This window comes from Solea senegalensis, linkage group LG14 (genome assembly GCF_019176455.1).
Source record: "Solea senegalensis isolate Sse05_10M linkage group LG14, IFAPA_SoseM_1, whole genome shotgun sequence".
NCBI classification, from domain to species: Eukaryota; Metazoa; Chordata; class Actinopteri; order Pleuronectiformes; family Soleidae; genus Solea; species Solea senegalensis.
This window is the reverse complement of record NC_058034.1, coordinates 2,169,963-2,194,468: the sequence shown is the minus strand read 5'-3', so window position 1 is coordinate 2,194,468 and position 24,506 is coordinate 2,169,963. Positions and strand designations below refer to the sequence as shown.

Genomic DNA, 24,506 nt, shown 5'->3' with positions numbered 1-24,506 from the left:
CTTCCACTGCTCTCAAGAAGACGAACAGTGGCAAAAAAACACATAACCTGCTTGGTGGAGGTAACTAATGGCCAATTTAATAGGTACACCTGTTCAACCACCTGTTAATGCAAATGTCTAACTGCAGACCTGGTCAAAACAACCTGCTGAAGTTCAAACTCAGACAGAAAGGAGATATTTTGGAGTGTGGTCTGTGTCCTTTTCAGACCTCCAGCAGCAGAAGGCCACAACACGTGTCTCTTTATAAGGTGTCCTGTGTAAAGCTGCTTGGTAGTGACAGAAAGTCGCTAAAGGTTTCCCACAGAAGGAAAACCTCCAGATTTACTCACTTTTTTGGCTAAAAAGGATTCAGGCAAGGAGAGAAACAAGACCAGGGTTATTATTATTGTGCTGGCATTTCCACAATGAAAACCTCTATCGGCTGCAGAAGGACCACAAAGTGACTCTAAACTTCATACGTCATGTGACATGTGATGGCTAGAATTGGCATTAGCTTACTGGCTTCAGTTGTCATTGCTGTTTGTTTTGGTTTGACATGCGTGGTTAACAGATTTCATTCCACTGAAATCACACTAGTTTCCTCAACGTGATCTCTTCAGATACAGGGCTGGAAAGAGAAATCATCAAATTTAAAAAAAATCCTGAAATATCTAAATAAAGTATAATCTAGATTATCAAAAATTTAACAACATGGTCCAAACCTGTGGAGTTCATGACTTTTAATATATTAGCATAAGCATATTAAAATACAGTATAAAATTAACAAAATGAAAATTCACTAAGTACACAATGTCAGAAAAAGTAAACAAGGCTCAAATTCTAGCAGTACTTGACAATTGCTAGAGACAGTTCAAGTCACAATACCCAGCTCTACCATCATCTACCTACAAAACATTAAAAATATACATATAAAAAATGGAACACAAAGAAAACTACTCAAAATCAAAAATCTCTGCCTCTTTCTCTTTCCAAAAAGCAAAACTGCGGTCGATGTATTTACAAATTTCTTCATTGCTGAAACTAGAAATATCAGTGCCCTTACAGAGTGTCCCCTCATCGGGCGTAGGTGTCTGCACAATGACTTTAGGGACCTGTCTGACATCTGGGAGGCTATGTTTCACCACCTCTGCAGTGATTTCGGGTTGACTCACAGCGTTTCCGAAGAACTTGACTTTAATGTCCTCAAAGCCGTCTACCCACTCGCGATTTCCGGCCTCAATGTCCTGTATGACGGCTTTGTGAAAGTCCCTGACCAGCTCCCAGGGGAAGCTGCCGATGTGGTCGAACACCTCGAAGCACAGCAGGTGTCTCATCTTGCGTTCATCCACCGGCAGATCCAACTCCAGGATGTGAAAGTAGCCCAGCATGAAGAGATCCAAGGTCAGGTTGTCGTACTCCACAGGCACGCCGTCCACACGAGGAAGGAACTGCTCTGGAGAGTAGAGAGCCTTCTCCCTGTGGAGCCTGAGGAAACACTGCATGTTTATTCACAGTGTGCTTGTTTTTCTTCTTTAATAACTGTTTAACACAGTATTTAAAAAGAACGTGCTGAAAGTGGAGAAGTCAAATGGTTGGAAACATAAGGATTTATTAAGCTTTTACGCAGCCATGTTGGTCGGTGTGATTTGTCCTGGTCTGCAAACACTAACTCATTTTTATTTATGTATTTTAGGTCTGCTCCCATCATATCTATGGGTTTTTAGGTCTTAGGTCACAGGATTGGTTTTTATTGTCAGTTCTGTTAGTCAGCTCCCTGTGACTAGAACTTGCAAGGCTGGTTTTCCACAAACAGACAGTAGGGGGCGTGAAACAAAAACAAACAAAACAAAAACATTTAACTAGAACACTGAGTCTGAAGCAGTTAAATTAGGGTAAAAGTCCAGAGTCTAATCACACATCAAGTAATAACAGAATCTTTTTGACATATGAAACAGCTGAATAAATGCTAGATTCGTGAAATAATCTTTTGGGAAAACGTAGGATAGTAAATTATGAAGTTCATTTCAGCCTTACCTGCGTATCTGTCTGGACGGGACACTGGAGATCATGTTCCTCCAGTTCCCCAGCATCTTGTTGACGGCGCTCCTCTGTTTGAAGAAATGTCCCAGAGAACTGTTCATCATCTTGGACTGGTCGCTGTCCACGCTGCCTGTACGGTCTGACCCAGATCTGTCGCCCGCTCCCACGTTTCCAACGCTCACCTTCCTCTGCGTCACGGCGTAGGCAGATTTCTTCCAGTGCCCCAAGAAGAGCACGACGATGCGCTCTTTTCTCAGGCTGGTGGTCTCCAGGACGTCTGCGACATTTTCATCGTAGTCAATGCCGGAGTCGCTGTTCTGGTCTGTTTCTTTGGCTGGAATTACCGTTTTAGTCTGTTTATGCTGCTCTGCTGTCATGAGCTCTGTGGGTGAATTTAACACTACGGCCTCTTCTGGCTCGACTGACAGCGGTGAATCCTGCATCTCAAAGTTAGACTTCAGAGTCCTCACAGAAACTCCAAACTGATGGATCTCATCCTCTATCCTCTCTCTGCGTCCTCTGATGGAGTTCTGTCTGTCGGGAGTCTGGGAGAACACGGTGATCAGGTCAGTGTTGGGCATCTTACAGTGAGGCTGGTCAGTCAGGTTGGTCAAGAGCAGAGACATGCTCTGTACGATGCCAGAGATGCGACCACACCACATGGGGAGGGGAACTTGACTGGTGAAGTTTCGGAACTGTGTGTTGACGGTGATGTTGACTATCGGTGCGGGCAGGATGTGCCTGAGCTCCTCGGCGAGTCGAGCCAGCTCCAGCTCGTAGCCTTCACTTTTCCTCTGCATGTAGACGCTGGCGATCTGCTGCTCCAGATAGATGAGGTCATCCTCGGTCAGCAGCTCACCAAAAGGCCCCAGGATGGCGTTGTGGGCTTGGGAGTACCTCCAGCTGACTTTAACGAATCTGTTCCCGTTCTCCTGAAAGATGGCAGATAAAAACGCAGCGTGTCATATTTAATTATTTAAAGTGCAACGAAACCCCTAAACTGCCCTTTTCAAGTGAAAGCCAGAGCACTATTTTTGTCTGAAATGACAACATTTTGTTTAATAAATCAAAATGATTGTTGAGATAACGCTGTGGCGTCCTTTATGTTCGGTCTCCTACTGAGCCGTACTTCATTCTTAAAAGGAGGCCGTGAGTGCAAGGCTCATTGTCCCAGACTACCAAATACTACACAAACAGGGATTATGGTCTGTTTGGTGCATCTCAATTGTGTAAGACATACAGTAGATGTAAGATGTTATCATATACATATGATTAAAACACTTTTTTCCTTCCCCCGTTGATATTTAATTTGATGGAATTAACATCTATATCTTACGAAGGAGAATTAGGGCCAGCCAAAAAAAAATGGGGAAAAAGCAGGCAAGAAAAAAAATAAAAAATCCGGCACAAGAAAAAGAAAGAAAAGTCAGGCAAAAAATGCAGAGGCTTGACCACGTACTACAACAAAGCGACAAGTGACTGACGGCTCCATGACAGCAGCCGGCCATTTATGGCAATGCCATATGGCTTCAGCTTGTCATAGGAATCCATGTGCCATAGCACGTTAGGGCCTCTGGTGCTGTAGTGTCTGCGCCTCAGACGCCGCGTCTGTCTGAGCTCCACACCGACAGGATCAAGCAACTTGATAAATTGCCTTTATTGTATCTTGTGATACAACGTACCCTCTCTGGATCACACGCAGGTGCAACCATCGGTGCCCCTGCATCTGCCCCGTTCCAGCTATTACATTTTGTATGAATGCGGCCACCTCCTCCAAGTTTGTATGGTTTATCCTCCTGAACAAACCAAGTTTCCGACACAGTCTCTTCAGCGTCCTAATACTTATCACCACAATGTGTTTATGAGCCAAAAGAGAGAGAATTTCCTTATCATTATAGCCGATTCTGAAGTACCACGTAATCGACGCGTCTGTAGAGGCAGCCATGGCCATCAACTATAGTCCTTAGATATTTTCTAAATTAATTTATCTTTATATCGGCTATAGTAGGTTTTTTTTTTTTTAGTTTTTTTTTATTGTGCCAGAGTTTTTATTTTTTTTGCCTGACATTTTTTTTTTTCTTGTTGTTGTTTTTTTTGGCTGGCCCTAATACTCCTTCGGAATATCTACATTCTTTCTTTTTGTGGCATTAACCACTGGCAATCAAATGCTAGTTAAAATTGTTGAATTGCCCGAGTTGGTTATTTTGTGCCACAGATTATTGTTCTAGTGACATCTTTACATTGTATGAATACGGCGGACAAGCTGCCTGCTATAGTATGTTGCCTGTTATATACGTCTATGCATGTGAACATCGCAGCTTCCTGCCATAATGGTGTTGCCTAATAACATTAAAGCTAACCAGCTTTAATTCACCATTATTTTGCAATTCATGGTGTATACCAATACACTAACAGGGAAACGGCCTGTCATGGGATGACAAACGCTATAATGGGCAAAAAAAAACCAATACAGCTATTTCTAAATATAAAAAAATAAGGAAATATGTGCAGTAGGAGTTACATTTCAATGTGTTTATGTGCAGAAAACATGCAGATAATCGAGAGTAATTTCTTGTTTTGTTACCAGAAAATAGAAAACAATAATATTACTCATCACAGACCCACACACACACACACAAGCATCATTCCAACGGACAAAAGGATCAAATTCGATTTGCTTGCTCTAAATGAAAAACAGTCCAAAAGTAAGACAGTGACTATTAAACAAGAGAACGAAAAGCAGCAGGTCCTCATATTTTGGAAAACAGAACCAAAGCATTTTTGCTTTGAAATGACTCTTTGAATGATTGATTATCAAAATAGTTTCTGTTGAATAAAAGCACCACTCCTTCAGCTCCTCTGTTTTATGTTTTTTTTTTCACCGAAACACCACCAGCCAAAGTAAAATCAGGTGAAGACGACGGGAAGATGTGAAGCTCGGTACATTTAATGAATCAATGTGTCCAACAGTTTCCTGAAGCTGCATGTCATGAGGATCACACCAGACACAAGACATTACCTTCCTCCTCTGATCCTCCTCATCCAGCAGCCTGGCCTGCAGCTGTCGCACCATGACTTGTCTTTTCCACTCAGCGATGGGACGGCCTTTCTCGTCGTGGGTGGGCACCAGGTAGTCGATGTCCGACAGGTTCGCCTCCTCAGTGGGCAGGACCACCATTTTATTCTGCAGAGAACATGCTGTTGGTATTCTAGCTGGTAAAAGGGAGGAATCACTGACAAGTGATCTTTCACAGGTTTACAGATTTATTTCACTTGTAAATATAGCCCACCCTTGAGCCCCCTATCTACATGGTCTTTCCCCGCTCTAAGATATCCGACCCGCCAATGAAGTCAATAAGGAAGTAAGAATATATAGAACAGCCACCAGGGGGCGATTCCACTGGTTGCAAAAATAACTCCTTTGAATAAAAGCTTCTACTTCTGACTTTATTTCTAATGCCAGTAAACATCTCCCGAGAAGTTATTGGTCTCAATCACGAGTTTCAGGTCTTCTTCGATATATAAACCATGATGTCAGTTTTGTAAATTATCCCGTTTAGAGGAAAATAGATGATATAGTGCGACCCATGAGTGAACACCTGTGTAAGAGCTGGTATAATCCCCTAGGAACCTGGTTCTGGACATATGTGAACTTCTGGTTACAAAACGTCAAAAGAATGATGACCAAGTCGTGATCTGGAGGCAGCTTATTATGATTTAAATATAAATCATATTTATAAGAGCTGTTTGAAGGTTTGTTTTTATTTGACTGTTTAAATCACTTTGGGTTGTACATTAAGATTATTATGATAATTATTAGGTTTGTTCCACTTTCATGATGATACAATTAAAACAATGAAATCAAGCTTACAATAAGACCATGTGTTAAGATTAATAAGAGGCTTTTCTTTAAATATACATTTAAACAAGTGATTTAAAAGATGTCACTTATTCAGCGAGCCTCAGAACCTTGGGCGGGGAGTTCAAGAGCAGGTGAACCGTGACCATAAAAGCTCTGTCGCCATTTGTCTTGAGGATCTGAGGCTGTGAACGAGCTCATAAGGGAGACACAACTCAGGAATGTAGCTGAGAGCTAAGCCGTATTTAAAACAGAAACATCTTAAAGTCCATATTCAGAGGTGAGGTGAAGCTTGCTGTTTGCTTACTGCTTGTCCAGTGAAGGCTCCCGACACCCCCGACTGCTTCAGAGATGTAATGGACTTCATGTTCCCAAACAGATTCTTTTCAGACAGGAAGTTTGCGTCAGGCAACATCGTCTTATCAGCGGAGACATTTGTCTTACTCCCAGCTGCCTTGGGCTGAGTGAAACCTTTAATAACTGAGATAGAAATCATAGCCGTTCTCTGTACAGTGGTGCACTTTAATAACACAGAGCAGTGACTTACAGAAACCACACAATGTATGTATGTTTGTTATAGTGTTAAATGACATGAATGGAGATTCTCCACTTACCAGATGTTGCAGTCTGAACCTGCTCTATTCTGTGGAGGATGGCTGACGGTTGAGGGTATCTGGCCTGTGGAGACTCCTCACTTTCAGGTTGCTAATTTGGAAAACAAACACTGCATTTATTTCACCGGGAGCACACGGTAGAACAGTGGCTATGATTGCTGTGCCACTGGTTCGAATCCCAGTTCAACCAAGGGCCTTTCTGTGTGGAGTTTGCATGTTCTCCTCATGTGTGTGGTTTTTCTTCAGGTTCTCTCCAGTTTCCTCCCAGTCCAAAAACATGTAGAGGTAGAAATGGACACCCTAAGACAGGGGTCTCAAACTCAAATGACCTGTGGACCAATGACTGTCTCGTCTGGTCAGTCGGGGGCCAGTCAAGTAAAAAAAAGCCCAACATTTTTGGGAAAAGCAACAGTTGCGGTGGACGATATGAAAATTATATATCAATATGCCATATTAATTCCTTTTTTTATATGAACTCTGTTCCCTTGTGTGAGCTTTTCCATCTTGTACTTCTTCTTTCTTTTATCCATTATTCTGTACAGCACTTGGGTCCACTGTGTTGGTGCTTTACAAGTGCTTTACAAATAAAGTTGGATTGGATTGGATAATTTTAAAATATAAGTACTTGTTTTAATATGGAACAATTAAAAAAACACATTTATGATGCAAAATTAATCTATTAATTTAAAAATAAAAACATACAGAAATAACTCGTTACAACTTGATATTGTTTGGAGGGCCACATGAAATCAATAAGAAAGTTCCGGGCCGCAACTTTGAGACCACTGCTCTAAGGTGTGAATATGAAAGTGAGTGGTTATTGGTTGTTGCTGTCCAGGACCTGCCCCCCCACCCCCACCCCCGGGGTACCTGGAGAAACCCCACACACACATGTGGAGAACAGGCAACCTTCACACAAAGATCTCAGTGGCATGGGGATTCAAACCTCAGGTTATATAATGAAAATGTAGAAATAAAAACAGAATTCCAGACTTTACCTTCAAACTATCCATGGGTGTGTTTGTGCTGCAACTGTCGCTGCGTGTGTCACTCAGGCTTCCGTAGTAGTCTTTCCTGCTTTGCTGCAGCAACACAGGCGGCTTCACTTTCTCTCCTTCCTCCACTGAAGTGATGATCTCAATGTTATCTGCCTGCAAATACACACAAACAAGACCAAACATGGTCAGCTTATAGAGATTGTTCTTCACACAGTCAACGAAAATCACATACTTAAAAATCTGACCTGCCATTGAAGCTGGATCACAGCACACATACTGTAACACTCTCTCTCTCGTAGATAAATCTGTTCCTGTGACTAATTCAACCTTGGTTTGATTATAGTGATGTCTCAGTGCCACCTGGAGAGGGAGTTTCTGCACATTTTCCAATTTAGAAGTTAACACGACTGAAACAAGTGCATCAGCTGAATGAGGGAAAACTGTGTGGGATCACAGAAAGCCTTGAATTAATTCAGATTGGTTTTTATTTTGGCATTTCTGCCTTTATTTCACAGTCACAAGATGCAGATAGACAGGAAACAAGAGGGGAGAGGGGAGAGGGGAGAGGGGAGAGGGAACCAGCAAAGAACAAAAGATCATCACCACCATAAATCTTTCATCAGAATCGCTCTTTTTACTTTTCACTGCTTTACTTTCTGGACTTTGTACAACTTCAGACTTAAGTGTGGAAACAAACTGGCCTGCAAAACTGTATTTAATAGTATGTCAATAATATAGTATGCATTCAGTATGATTAGAGAGAATTTGTGTGGATTATATAAAATGTTAGGGTTAACTGCAAGTGGTTTACAACCAGTTTTTATTTCAGGTTCCCATATGTGGTTTCATTTCTCTTCTGTTATTCACTCTTCAAAAACACAACAAGACAAGAGTTAAATTTATACTTATTAATTAGCATAATCTTTAGTCCTAATTCTACTGCTTATGTAAGTACATGAGTTTATTTGTGAAAGTGATACAGTAGGTTGTATTTTTTTTTATACAGTTGATCCAAAATGTGCTTTAGTTCATTTAATTCTATGAAGAAAAAGAAAGAAATTAACACATATGGTGAAAGAAATGAGGTAACATGTGCAAATGGAAACTAACACATGAAAACATCTTACAGCCTCAGGACATGAACTACGAGTCCTGGTACAGTGAGCAACCCTGAATAATTGGCAGTATTTCACACCGAGCTGGGAAGGATGTAGGATGTATGGAACCATTTATAACCCCTTTAATGAACCTGTATTGTCCTAATGCACTCCATGTAGAAAGCATATCAAATTCAGCTCTCAGAGGACATTATTAGTAACCGGGACATCAAAGGCAGCTTAATACGCTGCTCAGTGCTGTTGTGCTTTGCGTCCACGAGGTGGTCCTTACCATTTCCTCTCACACTTTGATGTGGAACAGCACGGAATATGCTGTGACACTGCTCAGGCGGAGGGATAAACTTCCCCGAAGTTGTGCAACCCATAAATAGATAAACAAGGGAGCGTGATTCCTTTGTGACCCTTCTCGTAACAGTTCAACGTCCTAGGAGCTACAGTGAACCGGCCCTTGTGCTTGTGCGTGTGTGTCTAATTAGACCCAGTGGCTCGAGCGCATTTGGTTTTCATCAGCACCCCATCACAATTGCCACGCAGATACAGAGAGCCTAACCCTGCTTCTGGCCTGGATCCACTCTCCCTCTATCAAAGACCGCAAAGACCCCGATCACAACAGATTAGGAGCCAAGAGTTAAGAAACAGCTACTCAGTGCTGTCTCATTGTCAGATATGCGGCACCAGTACTCTGCGGTCTCTGTGGGTCGAGCCACGGGAGAGTTTCACTATTTCACTGTATTTAAGAAACATGTCTTGTAATTCTGCACTCTGGATTCAATCACTAAAAACAACCTGTTTCCCTGTGAAATATTCATGTTCTTGGTGATAAATTGCAACATGGAATGTATACAATGGGTGGACATTATACACAAAGCGTGACAGTGTAAATACATGTCTACTCACATGTTGAAATACTCCCAGGTTTCCTGCATGGAGGTATTGTAAAAGCTCGTGAGGCTAATAAATGACGGACGCGGTCTCTCTGCCAACAATTACACTTTTCTGTGTCGACTGTTGCTAAACATGACAATATTTGACTACTTCACACTAAAATAAGATTTAACAAAAAAAAAAAAGGTAGGCAGAAAAAAATCAAGTCCAATTAACAATGAAGCCGCAGTGTTAGTCATGCTTAACTGTAAGAAGCCACATCTGATCAGAACATTTGTAAAACACAGCCAACATCTGTCAGCCTGGGCCTTTTGAAAAGAAATTAGCAAAGTTTCCTTTCATTTGAACAAAAACAATGTACTACTGTAGCTAAACATGACACTTTTGGACTATTTTAAGTTAAAATGTTGCAGCAGAAACTCTATCGAGAAACAGATTACATTTCATAAGACGTGAGGGAACAATCATGTCAAGTTTGCAAAAATCAACAATTACCAATGAGGCTTGGTGATTTGTACATCTAGAAAACAAAGGTTTTATTCCTGCCAAAGTATTGTTACTGTTGGTCCAGTGGTTCAGTTTGGGAACACTTTTATCTCTTTTTACTTAGTTTCATGATGCTTTTATTGCACATATCATCATGTTTGTCAAAGGAAGCCACTGTCTTAAAACTGCAAAAACAAAGCTATCTGTGACACATTTTCCTTTCATTATAACCAAAAAAAGGTACTACTGTAGCTAAACATGGCAATATTTGACTCTTTCATATTGATTTACAGTGATTCCAATCAATAAATAATGTGATCAAACTAAATAACTGTAACTACTGCTGGAGATGAATGTTTATCTAGAAAGAGAGCAAGGTTAACATCGAGGTGGGGGAAAACTTTTTATTCTTGCCAAAGTATTGTTATTATTGGTCCAGTCGTTCTCTTTGGGGGCTTTTTTCCCTTTTTTTTTTAACTTAGTTTCATAATGCTTTCACTTCACATATTATCATGTCTGTGCTGTCTGGACGATGTTTGCCAAAGGAAGCCACTGTCTTAGAACTGCACAAACAAAGCTACATAACTACAGGATGTTAAAAAATAAAGTGACTGCACTAAAATATCATGACGATATTCAAAAAAACAACAATGAACAATTTTGGAAACATACACTACCACTGAGGCTGGAGTGGGAATGTTAGTCATGTCTAACTGTAAGATGCCACATCTGATGAGAAAAAACGGTACAACAAAGCCAAAACATGTGTCAGCCTGGGCCTTTTTAAAAGAAATTACCAAACTTTCCTTTCAATTTACCAACATGATTACTCAACCTGTCCCGTAATGTAATTATAGGCAAATGCTAACAGGAAAGTCATTAAATAAAGCACAAAAAAGGCATAGAAAGCAGTGTAATGAGTGTAAAAGTGGTCAATAAAGCGTCGTTAGAGTTACTAACCTTCTTGATTAAATTCTCTCAGCTCAGTGTAACTCCAGAGGCGCTGACTCATGCAGGTGCTGTCCCGTGTTCAGGGGAAGCCACTCTGTTTGAGGATGTACCGCTATCTCAAGATCACACACACCATCATCATCATCAGCGTCTCTGCCAGTGACCAAGGGGACACCAGCCAATAAACAATAAACTCTGATCGGAGAAAAGCCGTGAATTATTAAGTGAAAGGATAGGATGGCCGGTAATGTCACTAATGCAGGGACGAACCAATGGCCACGGTGTTGCACGAAAGGAGGTATCAGCGGAAGACTTGTCAAAGCAGCAGCAAAACAGACATTTTATCCACGTGTGGTCAGGAGATCTTTCCACTTGGGACAAATGAACAATGTAACTAAATGATTCAACCTTTCTTCTTTTCTTTTTTTTTTTTTGGAAAAGTGTGACAGTGGAAATAGAAGGCGACACCGTGAGCATATACATGAAGGGATTTGACTGTTAATGAAGTAAACAGCAGACGGAGTCATGTGACACACTGGCTTTTACCCTTCAGGATGTTTTTATTTTATATATATTTATATTTTACTTTATATATTTATGACTTGATATTTTCTAAACGACATGTTTTCCACTGGCATTAAAACATTTCTTATCTTATCTTATCTTCAGTGATGGGGAAAAATCTACAAACCTTTCCATACAATATCTAAAAGTAAATAGGAGTCCGTATTAAACAAATCAAATGACGTCTTGATACTGAATAAACATTGTTTTTCTTCATGCGCATCATATCGCCCCCTTTCTTTGCAACTTAAACATGCACAAAAATGTTTCCAATAATAAAACCCCACAGAAATTGTATTTTCTGTGCTCATTTTTCATGGTTGTGGAAAAATTGGTTCAACAGCGCCCCCTACCAAATTCAGTATCAGGTCTAGACAAGCAATAACGTCTCTTGGAGCTATTGGTGCCTTTTTAGTTGCAGTCAGAAGCCGGAATTTCCGAGGTCATGAACGCCCCGTGAAAACGGATTTCCAACTCGTAATCTCGGAGCAACCTCACCAACCAGATCTCAGAGGCGGGATTTAGAGAGTGGATCAATCAAATTACACAAAACCGCACGGGACGACAGGCCAAGGTAACGCTGCACTGTGAGCGCTGTGAGAGTGACTGCATTAAGCGGAGCTGTTCACCACCTGCAACATTGCTGCCAAACTATAAAAGTGTCATATCTTGATACATAAAGCAGATTTTTATATTCTAAATGACAATTTTCTCGCCTCAAATCATCTTAAGCCTGGGTTTTCCAGTATTTTTAGACATATAAATACATACACACCTCATGATCACAAGTACAGAGTCTCTAAGTCTCACCTCTGTCTTGGCACTTTTACTGTTTCACAGTCGTACATATAGTACTGTTTAATTTTAACTAGATATAGCCAACACTGGCTCGCCTGAGATGTGTTTGCGACTTCTTAACTGGAACGCTGTGAACTTGGGGTTGACTTCACACCCAGTTCTGACTTCAGAGTTCTGATATAAATGGAATGCAACATTCTAAATCCAAGAGGAAGTCAGATATTTAGATTTTCGTGTTGTTTTTTTTTTTGGCATTTTTGTACTTGAATAATGGTGTCGTATTTGGCTGTTTTTGACGCCTGGGAAACAGGAAGTTGCTATAATTAAGTGATTCGCGAGCAGCTTTCTTCAGGGTCTTCTTTCCTCTTCTAGATTTAACTGGCAAAATTGCATTTTGACCATTCAGAAGAGTCCAAAACCCAATGGCCTTCATAATTACTTGGCATTACTTGTGACTCAAAATCACTTCATCAAAGTTTCACAAAATCATTTTACGACTATCAGCTAATTGTGGAAGCTTTATAGAGATTTTTACACACTTGTAGAACTGAATATGACGGTTGTGGGAAACGATGTGCTATAGATTTGATAGAAAGACCAGTCCGTGATTCATGTTACAGGTTCTGCAGTTGAGACAAAGCAGGGCAAGTAAAAATATGTTTGAGCTCCAGTTTTGTTTTCATCGTAAAAACACAACAGAGTGATGGATGGTGTTTCCTCTGTCTTCGTATTCTAAAAATACCCCCCTCAAACAACAGCGTCTTTGGCTGAACTGCCGCGAATGTTGTGTGAGAAGTAAACCTCAAGCCACACTGTTTGTTTGATCGCGGCTGTTTCTGAGCAGAGGAAGAGAGGTCGACAGTGTGGAACGAGTCTGACATTATTTTGCAAGTGATCCAAACAGAGAGAGAGGCCAAATACACACAGCTCTCTCTGGTCAATGTCCCGATCCATTTAGGTCGCTGCTCGGAAATGAGATTATCCGACTGATACTCTAGAACCAACGAAACCTGTGCTGGACGCAGCACTTTACAAATGCGAAACACCGCCAGAAATGTAATTAAAGCACGTCTCATTGCACAGCTCATCTCTGCCATGTGAGGTTTTCCCGGGTATTGCGTGCCGTTTTCCAAATATTCTTAGGATTTAAAAGAATGAACTGATATCCCACGCAGTCTATCAGATGATCCCTTTGTTCACATTAAGCCTTAGTTTGTGTTCAACTCATACACTCACTGCCAAGAAACATAATACACCATTCTGTCTGCTACCAACAGTAGCGAGGTGACAATCATAGCACTTTCAAAAGTCCCTGGAAAAAAAAAACCCACACATGACACACAATCAAACGTGTGTTTGAAGCCAATGACATCCTGCTCTCCGAGTCCACACAGGGATAGAGTTTCCGGTTCCAGGCATCAGAATGGTAAAAACGCTGAAACTTAAGCTTGTGGATCTCATAACGGGCTCAGCCCCCGGGCCCTCCACCTGAGCCGCAGGAGAGGGGAAACTGATAGGCCCTTAGCTGCCGGCGGCTGCGGCTGTGTTCGATGCCACAGCGGACCCTGCGTTAATTAGCCCTCTCCATTGTTGAAGGGAGGATTCTTTCTAAGGAAGAGCTCATTAGCAACCACGCCTCACTGGCTGCCCGTCATCATCCTCTTCATGTATGAGTGCTGCTCTTCTCCGCTGACTTATTTATGGCTTCTCCTGCCTGACACCTTTCATGGCTCCGTCTAGTCTGCGCTATTGAGTTTAAGTGTGACAGGGAGAGACAATGAACAGCTGCCTGTGGACTACGCCTGCAATGATTAGCCAATTAAGAGATAATAAATCAATTGCTAACTATTTTGAGAGTTAATTCATCAAGTTTGAAGGTTTTTCTCTCATTTTTTTGGGACCTAGTTCACACTTATGAGTGTATTTTTGAAAACATTCTGGCCTGGCCACATACACCATATTCACTAAGTTCTCAAAAATATTCTTCCAACACAAAAAGCACCGTTATGAGCTGTCAGACATATGCTGGCATAAGTCAGTAAGGCTATACTACCATAACTATAAAGCTTTGTTGCTGGACAAAATGTCACATCCTGTTCTGGCGGTCAACACAACAATAGCACGAATCAAGCGGAACCATTTGTTTGGACTGATAATGAGGTAGAACTTTTTCCTCAACATCACACTCAAATCCAGAGTTCACAAAACATCCGATACCATTACACAACTCACCTGGTAAACAAATGTGATGATGTCACACACTGACATCAAACTGAGGAGACACCAGGCAACAGTGTGAGGTTACGAGCCAAAACCTCTGTTTTCTCTCTCTTTGCACACGTACACTGAGAACGTAGATTGTGAAAACCTTCATCCCCGTAATACCAAAATGTGCATTTCCAGATGTGTCTGTTTGAGTGTGTATTAATAACCACAATGCACAGAAAAAGAAACTTTTTCAAACAATCACAGCGTACATGTAGAGTGGACCCCGGTCAACCGAATATGTTTTGTTTGTGGACAAAAAAAAAATTGAAGAATTTTGATGTTGTCAGGTCCATTTAAAATGTATTTCAAAATGTGCATTTATGTATGTTTTCATTAACTGCTGAATCATTTGGAGTTTACTAAGATAAGCAGTAAGTGGCTTAAAATGTCACTACAGAAGGACAAGAGAGCGCGACTTCACAGAGCGCATCAAAGAGCATCAGTAGATGGTCATATACTCTATGGTATATGAATATGAATATGGTGTATTTGATTTTTCCAGTACAGCGAAAGGCAGAAGACGGAGGCAGGACATTTCTAAACTTCATCCATTATGAACTGAATCTGTTCCCATTGCACTTATTCGCATTTATCTTTTATTGATATGACAACTTTATGCACCTCCCTCATGCATAAAAAAACCTCTGTGCCATATTTTAAGACCTTTTCTTTGGATTTCCATTGAGGTTTTTTAAGTGCAAAATAAACCAACCTTTGATTGATTGACTCTTTTCCTTTTTACTATTTTCTGTTATTTCATGGATGAAACAACTAATTGGTTAATCAAAAACATTATCGACAGATTAATCAAAGTTAACAGTAATCATCAGTGGCAGCCCTACAATGGACAGCTGCAAGACTTTAAAGTTCAAAAAGTGAACTGTGAGGGTGGTCTCCATGGGCTGTTAATAGCATTCACTGTTTTCTATTTAAAATCAGCTCAGCATGATCAAATGTCAGTATCAGTATCAGCTGTAAACCGACTTATTATGCATGTTTTTCAGAGCAAAACAAAAAAAAATCATGATATAATGTATCAAAGCAACATGTACGCACCACACTGGCCAGGTTTCACTGCTGTGACTTAAGCAGCACCAACACAAACAAGGTGTTAAATATTCATCAATCACATTAAGGAGCGCTGTGCTTTCCACACAAAACAAAAGGGCTAATCTGAGAGAGTCCCGCAAAGCAAACTGAGAATGAAGAATCACCTCCGGCACTCACGGCATCATAGCGTGTAATGCCTTATTAAACACAAAAGCCATCATTCTCCACTTCCGCAGAACTCTTTAACTGAGAGCATAGCAATCAGGCTGAGTGGAGCAGAACAGGACAGCGTTGGCCCGAGTCAAATACGTGTCACAAAAGAAGAAAACGATTCACGGAGGTTCCAAGATCTTCCAGATGTTTGCTGTTGACCGCGTTCCCTAAACTGCATGTAGCTTTGATTTTCATGCCAAGGTAAACAGCTGGGCAGTTCTGACACAGACACAAGGCAAGAAAATAAAAGGTGCTGGTGAGTGAAAGAGAGAGCGCTTACTTTTGCCTCAATGGCACGGAGATATCTGGCACATTCATAGTGTCCATTGTACTCAGCCAATTCTGCAGCTGTAAATCCATCAATGTCTTGATGTGAGGGGTTTGCTTGATTGGCTAACAGGATTCTACAGCACTGAAAGAAGGAGTAAGACAGAGTGAGAGGAAGAGGAAACATCAATGCATCATTTTATACATGAAATGATGAAAATGAGGAAATATTAAAACGTATGTCTGACCTCCAGCTCTCCATTCTCTGCAGCGTCATGAAGTGGGGTCCCTCCCCAGTGATCTTTGATAACCTTTGAACCCAAGTGAAGAAGTGTCTCCAAGATGCAATAGTGCCCCCTGCTGGCAGCAAAGTGCAGAGCAGTGGCTCCATCTCTGTCCTGGCAGGATATGTTGACATCAGTGCAGGTCACCTGCATGTGGATAAATGCACAGGAAACAACAGATTTAACAAACAATGTGGATTCCTCCACAGACATGAATGATTCTGTATGGATGCAGTGACAACACATTACTTAGCATTAATCTACAGACTTTAGAAGCTGCTGCTCTTTTGTTTTTTAGAGCCAGGGTTCTCAAACTGTGGTATGCAAGCTTCCTCTGGTAGGAAAATCAAAAAATACTGTTCTACTGTACCAGGGTATGTGATCGGAGTGAAGTGAAGGAATTTTGAACAGAGTGCGTAGAAAATTAAACAAGAAAATAAAGTCAAAATTCATAACATTTTGCTTTTGGAATTGATATTGTTGTTGGGGAGTCAAATTACCAAAGTGACAGTAGTGAATGGAATCATGAGAGCAGTGAAGATGCACAGCCATACTGACCAGCCACTCCACCACTGCATGATGACCCATGTGAGATGCAGCGTGCAGGCACGTCATGCCATCGTGCGCCCTCAGGTCGACGTCGGCGTCGCAGTCCTTAACAAGGTACTGGACAACATGGAGGTGGCCTTCTTGGCAGGCCAGGTAGAGCGGGGTCGCACCCATACCTGTCTGGTGGTTCACGCACCTGTAATCCAACATGTGTGGGTAAACTGAGTAAGGATTATCAGTACTTCAAAATGTCATCACTGGTGTGGGATTTTCAAATGATCTGTTGGTTAAAAACAAGCGTGAAAGTGGTCTAGCATTTTTTTTAAACTCCACCATGGATGACCTCTGTCAAACTCAAGATTCTACTGTGTTCTGCCTGTGAAACAGTGGCTTTCAAGAGAAGTGTGAGTATCTGATCAATAATATATCTGAACATACATTCATTCATTGTGTACTACATGAGGGCTGCTGGACCCAATCCCAGCTGACACAGGGCACAAGGTGGGGTACACCCTGGGCAGTTTACCAGTCCATCACAGAGGGCCCATTCACACCTATGGTCAGTCTAGAGTGAACATTGAACTGTGGGAAGAAACATGAGAATCCGGAGGAAACCCACGCACACATGGGGACAACATGGATACTCAGATACACAGAAAAGCCCAAACCACGATGTGAACTGGCAGTTTTTTTGCTGTGAGGCAACAGTAATCGCCCCATGCTCCACCGTATGGCCCATTTTAGTGTAAATCTTTGATTTCTTTATTGTTTTGCTTGTTTAATTTCTACACCTGGTTTGTTGACTTGAGTTGGACCATGCTTTTATTTTGGCTCCCTCTGTGATTGACTTTGACAACCCTGCTTAAAAGCAACTATTTTAAACTTAAAGTAACAGCTGAGGAATTATTTTGATGCATCACTGACTTGTGATATGGAGAATGCAGCCTCTTTTGTTCCCTCTCTACACATGAACCTCTGTCCTTGCACTATGTAAATGTAGTGAGCGCATCGGAAAACTGATAGTCAGAGACTCAAACTGCCAGACTCAGGTCCAGAATCAGGTAATGTTGACCTGAGGTCAGTTAAAAACACTAAGGCCATGTTCAGATTACCAGTGAGTCATATCAGATGTGACTCAGAGCCTATGTGGACACAGGAATCTGATTGTAAAGTCCGATTTTCAAATCAGATTTGTGTCACTTCGATGTGTGGCACAAGATCAGATATATATCGGACGTGAGTGAGGCGACAACAGTGACGAAGGTGCTGTCCCCTAGAACTAAACCTCACTCACAAATTTGCTGCTATATCCACTTTAAAGGAACAGTAAAGGAAGATCTTACTTTATCTTATCTTTCTAATCTGCCACTTCAAAACCAAGAGGACTCACAAATATGACATTTTCTGGTAAGCCATGTTTCCACCGAGTGGAAAGTTCACTTTGGTACAGTATGGTCTATATATTTTTTTTTGCGTTTCCATGAGGAAAAGTACAAAAATAACCTCCCTCAACCCTTGGGGTAGCAGAGTAACATGGTACAGTACGATCGGGGTGGAGCTAGACGTCAGCTGATCTGGCGACAGAAAAACATGGAGGTTGAGGCAAACACCCGCAGTCTAGTCTCATAAAAATCTTCATGACTTGTTGAGACAAACCGAGCAGGAAATAAAAGCTGCTGGATGTCCTCCATTGTGACTCATGTCACATTCAGTGTTGTCGCACTGGTACAACGTCACACGACCACGCCATCGGGCACAGCCCAAACCCCGCCTACCAAGTAAAGGTACTGTTTACATTCCAAACCATACTGTACTGCACCAAACCGAACCATACCATGATAGAAACGCAGCACAGATGCAAGCCACATGCTAAGCATACAAACAAACAAATCTACCCACCCTTTCACCCTATGTCAGCTGGAATTGGCTCCAGCGACCCCCGTGACCCCCATGAAAAAGCGGTAGAATGAAATGAATGAAAATCTGATCTATAATGAATCCGATTTGAATAACGTCGCTGGCAATCTGAATTTAACCTTTGACGTCATCAAAATCTGATCTCACCCGCGCATGTTTGCCACAGCATCGTTACGTTCAGCTTAAGTTACATGGTGTGGCTTTAACAGGCTGCTCCTGTTTAACATATCTTAAAGTGGGGGTGGTAAAATAAAACAGCTGTAAAATGCAGAACAGAGGAATATACTATATGAAATTATACACTTTTTTATGTAGAGGAAAAAAAACCCAAGTACAGGGGAAATCACTGAAATAATGAACAGACTTTTCATTTATGGGATACTGCGTCAGTAAAAGCACAATGTAACCAGTCAAGTTACAGTCAAGAAATGTGGTCTGTTCAAGCGTTATGACTTGAATCAAGGCCAGTGAGGTGTTTTTACATTGGATATAAAATGCAACCGTGTTATACACTTATGTTAAATTGTGTAATAAGTAGCGGATAAATTATTGAGTTATGGCCTAAAAACATGGCCAGAGGCCATGAATTTGACCACCAAAATCCAATCAAGTAAACGTATGTGCCCTCAGGGCATTCCTGAGGTATCATGTCCACACACGGGTGGGATGGGAGTGAATGAGGGAAGGTGAAGCCATAAACATAAAGCCTGAGACCACGGCTGACCCCAGTGCACATGCATTAAAAACCACAAATAGTTAATGCGATTAAAAAGCTGAACTGGGGAATCCCTAATTCAGATTTGATTTTACGAGTAAGCATACGGTACATGATGACGTCGTTTTAGAAAGTGATATTCTATAGTTTTATACAGCCATTTAAACTGAAAAAATGTGGGAGCTACAGTGAACTGGGACACAACTGTGAAGACTGGATCCTGGCTCTGTTTTGAAATGACTTTATTTGACAGTATATTTGACCAATGCAAAATGCATCAATAATGTAGATGGATACAGTAAAGTAAATAAGGATTTGAGAAATAAATGGCACCACAATGCATACAGTTTGCTCTAGCATGTTTTAAAAAGAAGTCTTTATCTTTGTTTGAGAATCTGAGACCCACAAACCTTTGACTCATGGCCTGTAAAGGCTGTCACACACAGCAGGGCTGCATTTACATTGACAGACATACTGTACTTTCACGACCACAAGGCTGACATGTGAGTGAGTCTTGGCATGTTTTATTCACACGGTGTGACTCCGACATTTGTCATGCAAATTAGTATCATATTCTCCTGTAACATGGAAATGAAGCAGGAAGGCAAGTATAGCTTAATCTAGTCCTTTCTACGTGCCACCATCTCAAGTTTACCTCACGGAAGTGGGTCGTCTTTCTTTACATTAAGTGTTTTTTTTCTCCGTTGTTTTGTTACTGTTGAAAGAGAGTTCTTTGTAAATGGTAACTGCAATCCCAATTCAAATCAGATTATAATACAGAGGTGCTGCACTTAAAACTATTGTTATACTGTGTCCATGTGCATACATAACTGTCGCAATCGCCGTTTTATTTTTATGAACATTGAACCTATTTGGTTAATTTGTCTATTGCAGTCTGTCGTCAACTTCCTCTCCTTTTTCAGACGTGCATATTTAAACGCAGCGTCACTACAGTTCCTTGCTATGCGACTCCTCTAGTTGAGGAGAGAGAGTTTTTTCTTTTCTTTTCTGTCTTTCTTTGGATTTGGCAGATATTATTATGCCTGATGCCCTTCCTGATGCAACCTTGCCATTTATTGGGTTTGGGACCAGCACAAGGAGTGTGCCTGAGGTTAAAGGAGCAGGGGTCTCAAAATCAAATGACCTGGGGGGGCCACTGAGGTAAGTGGAAAAAATAGTTCAACATTTTGGGGAATAAGAGCTTTACATTTTAAATAAAATAAAATAGTTAGAACAATAAATTATAGTCCCTAACAAAAATTATAATAAAAAACAAACAAAAACAACTCATTATAAGTTGATTGAAGTTTGAGACCTCTGAGTTAGAGTATTCCATTAACAATGGGGATTGTGTACTTGTACCCCAGCCCTTGGCTTGGCAGGGACTTGAACCAGCTCTCTGCTCACTCTGCTGGCAATCCTGGTGTTGACGTGCTACTAGCTGTGTGATTGGGTGTGTGTGGCGGTGGGTGACACAACAGACCAAAATACCAAACCAAAAGATAAACAGAGTTTGCAGCCAGCACAGGAAATTTATTTTGCAAATATATTGGCAGCACCATTGTTTATAGTGAAACCAGTGTTTAAGTTAAACATGTTTCCTTAATCCACACTTGTTTTTGGACTGGACATGGTTAACTCCACTTTGGCCCTTAGCAACTTTTCTATAATTTGGTGCTGAGCACGCCTGAATGCAAAAGTGTTGTGTAAAGCTGTGAGGAAAAGTGTAATTCCTACTCACAACTAGAGGACAAGCTCTTCTGTTTAAACCAATGAACTCCACTGTGGTGAAAGGCAGTAAATCCATTGTAGTCGTGACAGCCCTGTGACATCAACTCTTTTCCCCCTGTGTCATGTTTCCTAGTTTGGACTGACTTATGTCAGTTAAAATTCTTACAAGTGATGGCAACAGTAATCATACATGTAATCAATATAAATGTTAGTGTCAGTCAAGTTTCCATCAGTGTCAAAGCCAGGAGGCAGCACAGAGGAGTATGTTAGTAGCAGCAGTAATGCTGGCTTTATGAAACATTAGCTGAAGGGGTGAATTGTTAGGGGAAGGTTGGGAAGGGGAAAACGTAGCTTACTGTGCCAGTATTTTCTCGAGAAATCCATTTTTAAAAGAAATGTTATGTTATTTTAATATGCACCAGTGAGGTGCTAGAATCAATTTAATAACAAATGTGAATTTTATGTTAGCTGTGCTGGTTTATTATATTAGTGCTTCGTACACATTAAGGTTGAGCTTTTTTAGTCATAAAACAAAGTATTGTGCAAAACACAATTTGATCAGATGATGGCGATAACCCTTGACAATTTAGATTTTAAGTTACTATAAATCACCCTGAGGGGATAATGAATTTGTAAATCTAAATGCAAAACTAAAAAACAAGCCTTGTGGTTCATGAGTGACAGGAAAAGTTTCAGGACGACCAGCTGAATACATGTCTGAACACAATCTAGACAATATTCTCTGCCAATCTATGTTGAATAAATGAGAAATCCTACCATCTGGTAGTGCTTGGGAAAAAAAGATTACCAAAGCTGATGGAATTGAACCTTGAGGGACTTTAAATATCTGTTGTACGCTTCATGGCAATCCATCTGATGGCTGTTGAGATATTTCCCAAAGGTTAAAGGGGGTGTCGGAGGAAAAGTCAGTGGTTCATTTAAGTCAGAGTGATTCATCCTTTGAGAAGCACTCATGTCTGCATTCAAGTTTTCTTTGTTATCAATCAAACAGTCTTGAGATGCAACCAGGCGGTGCTGTGAGTGTGATCTCACCCAGGTGCCTGCTGAACGAGTAGTTTCAAACAGCCGAGGTGACCGTTGGCTGCAGCGTAGTGAGCAGGAACTGCTCCACAGTTTGTCTCCGCCTCTGCCAGTCCTCCAGCTGAAAGCAGCCACTCAACGACCTCGACGCAACCGAAACGAGCTGCAAGGTGAAGGGCTGTGGCGCCCCCTGCATCCCGATCCTGGAACACAGTCACGGAGGCGGCAGGTAAATTTGACTCCACTACACTTATGTCAAAGTACAAGAATCACTGTTTTGTTTCCAAATCGACGGGTACTTTGACCAAAGCTGATTATGAACCTGAATGCAGGATTAAAAGTGTAAAAAACACTCCTGCATTGCCAAAATGGCAACATTGTACTGGTTAAGCAAGATGGTTCCAAACCATACTTCTTGTATGGGTTAACAGCTATAAAACCAACATTATGCTAATATAATGCCTATGCATTGAGCAAATGCACTTTGATAAACCACTTTCAACACTTTCTTTTGGCTATATTGGCAACATTGAATATACCACCCATAAGTATGTTTGTATAAGTCTCAGCCTTTTATACTGTAAGCATTTTAGACAAAGGTCTTGCTTTACGGAGGACACCGTCTTGCACTGATGTGTTCCTATAGCAAAACTAATGGACGAGCGTTTCATAGCCCCCACATACATTTGATGCAATAAACAACAAAGAAGAGGGAGGAATTGGCAGAGAGAGAGAGAGATGGAGAATGGATAGTAAAGCAGAGTTGTGTGTTTACATCCTTTTCTTTTTGTTGCACTCTGCAATCTCACCACTAGATGTCACACAGCTTTATACAATGGAGCTTTAACAAGCATTTCCTGTCCATAAATAGTTTTAATGTCTTGATCACAGTTTTTATTGATTTGACTGATTTTTGATTTTTTATCTTGGTAACCTTTTTTTGGCAGTGTCACCCAGTCCTAATTTTAAGATGGATTCTGCAAATTCAACTGTAATGTTGTTTTCCAGTACAGAGAAATGAGATCTGCTGCAATTTTACTTAACTAGTAGCTAAATATGCTGGAAGCTCCTCTTAACCATCTAATTACACTTGGCACATACAACTAATGACTGCACAGCAACAAAACACCACATGATGTAATCAGCTGAAGGGGTATTGTGGACTGTACAGTCTTTTTTTTACAACTGCAGTGATGTAACTGCACTCTGGTATCAGTCAGATTACTATCTAACGAGGCATTACTTGCATTTTGACATACACACAATCAAGTGAGAGAAGGAGAATTAGCAAAACTCGACATGTGGCATCTATCCAATGCCTTTCATCTATCAGGAGGGGTGTCTTGTTGGACAAACTTACCTCAATGTTGCAACCTCCTTCCTCCACAAGCCATCGCAGCTCCCGGATGTGGCCAGTAGCTGCTGCGTCATGTGCCGGCGTGGCCCTGTTCAAGGCCCTGCAATCAGCTGCCAGACCCTGCTCGCTCACCAGGAACTGCAGGCACTCCAGGCGTCCACACCTGGCTGCATGGTGCACTGGGCTGGCGCCTTGGGCATCAGTGATAAGAGGAGAGAGGTGACCTGAGGACGCCAGCTCCCTCAGGATTGCCAGATCCCCTGCTCGAGCTGCCTGGATGGCCCGGTGCAGCACCATGCCTGGCTGCTACGAGTAGGTTATGGCACACAGAACAAGCTCAGTGGAGGTTCTTGGATCCCGGCAAGTTACCATCATGTTACAACATGCACAAACCCCCATACAATAACTAAAAAGTCATTGCCTCCTGCTCAGCCAGGAAAGTGACACCGTATCTGGAGCCAGCTGGCCAGCATGGTCGCCGGGGAGGGAGAAGGGGGTCAGAGGCAGCGAGATAGAAAGGTAATGAAAGACGGGTGGAGGCGCAGCAGCACTAGTGGCCCCCTGTTCTCCTTTGTGTGGCAGTGACCATATGCTGGCACACACACCCGCGCTTCACTGGAGATGAGGGAGCTGAGGCAGCACGGAAACTTAAGTAATGGGAGAAGTCAGAGCCAAGGCATGGTGGATTACAACAAGGCTTATTCTTAAATTTAAATATTCATCTGTGGAAAAGGTAAGCGAAGTTTTTTTTAAAGTGCAAATTAATATTTAATTTCAATCATACTCATACACATCGCCCTGACTTCAATTAGCTGATTAGCT

General features: G+C 41.4%; 1 protein-coding gene across 1 annotated transcript; it reads right to left on the bottom strand.

Moving 5' to 3' along the window:
* Positions 1–288: 288 nt before the first annotated feature.
* Positions 289–24,437, bottom strand: LOC122780916 (espin-like protein). Its single transcript, XM_044044344.1, has 11 exons — positions 23,688–24,437; positions 22,340–22,530; positions 16,933–17,119; positions 16,339–16,521; positions 16,104–16,235; positions 7,491–7,643; positions 6,493–6,583; positions 6,186–6,358; positions 5,039–5,203; positions 2,014–2,951; positions 289–1,464 (listed from the first exon to the last, which is right to left on the bottom strand). Exons 1-11 carry the CDS (start codon positions 23,979–23,981, stop codon positions 933–935), a joined length of 3,039 nt encoding a protein of 1,012 aa, XP_043900279.1. The 5' UTR covers positions 23,982–24,437; the 3' UTR covers positions 289–932.
* Positions 24,438–24,506: the final 69 nt, after the last annotated feature.

Excerpts from the sequence above, each read along its gene's own strand:
- LOC122780916 (XM_044044344.1), bottom strand. The coding sequence starts at position 23,981 with ATGGTGCTGCACCGGGCCATCCAGGCAGCTCGAGCAGGGGATCTGGCA. Across the intron at positions 22,531-23,687 it reads AAGGAGGTTGCAACATTGAG|GATCGGGATGCAGGGGGCGC; the intron begins GTAAGTTTGTCC and ends ACTGTGTTCCAG. Across the intron at positions 6,584-7,490 it reads CACCCATGGATAGTTTGAAG|CAACCTGAAAGTGAGGAGTC; the intron begins GTAAAGTCTGGA and ends TTTCCAAATTAG.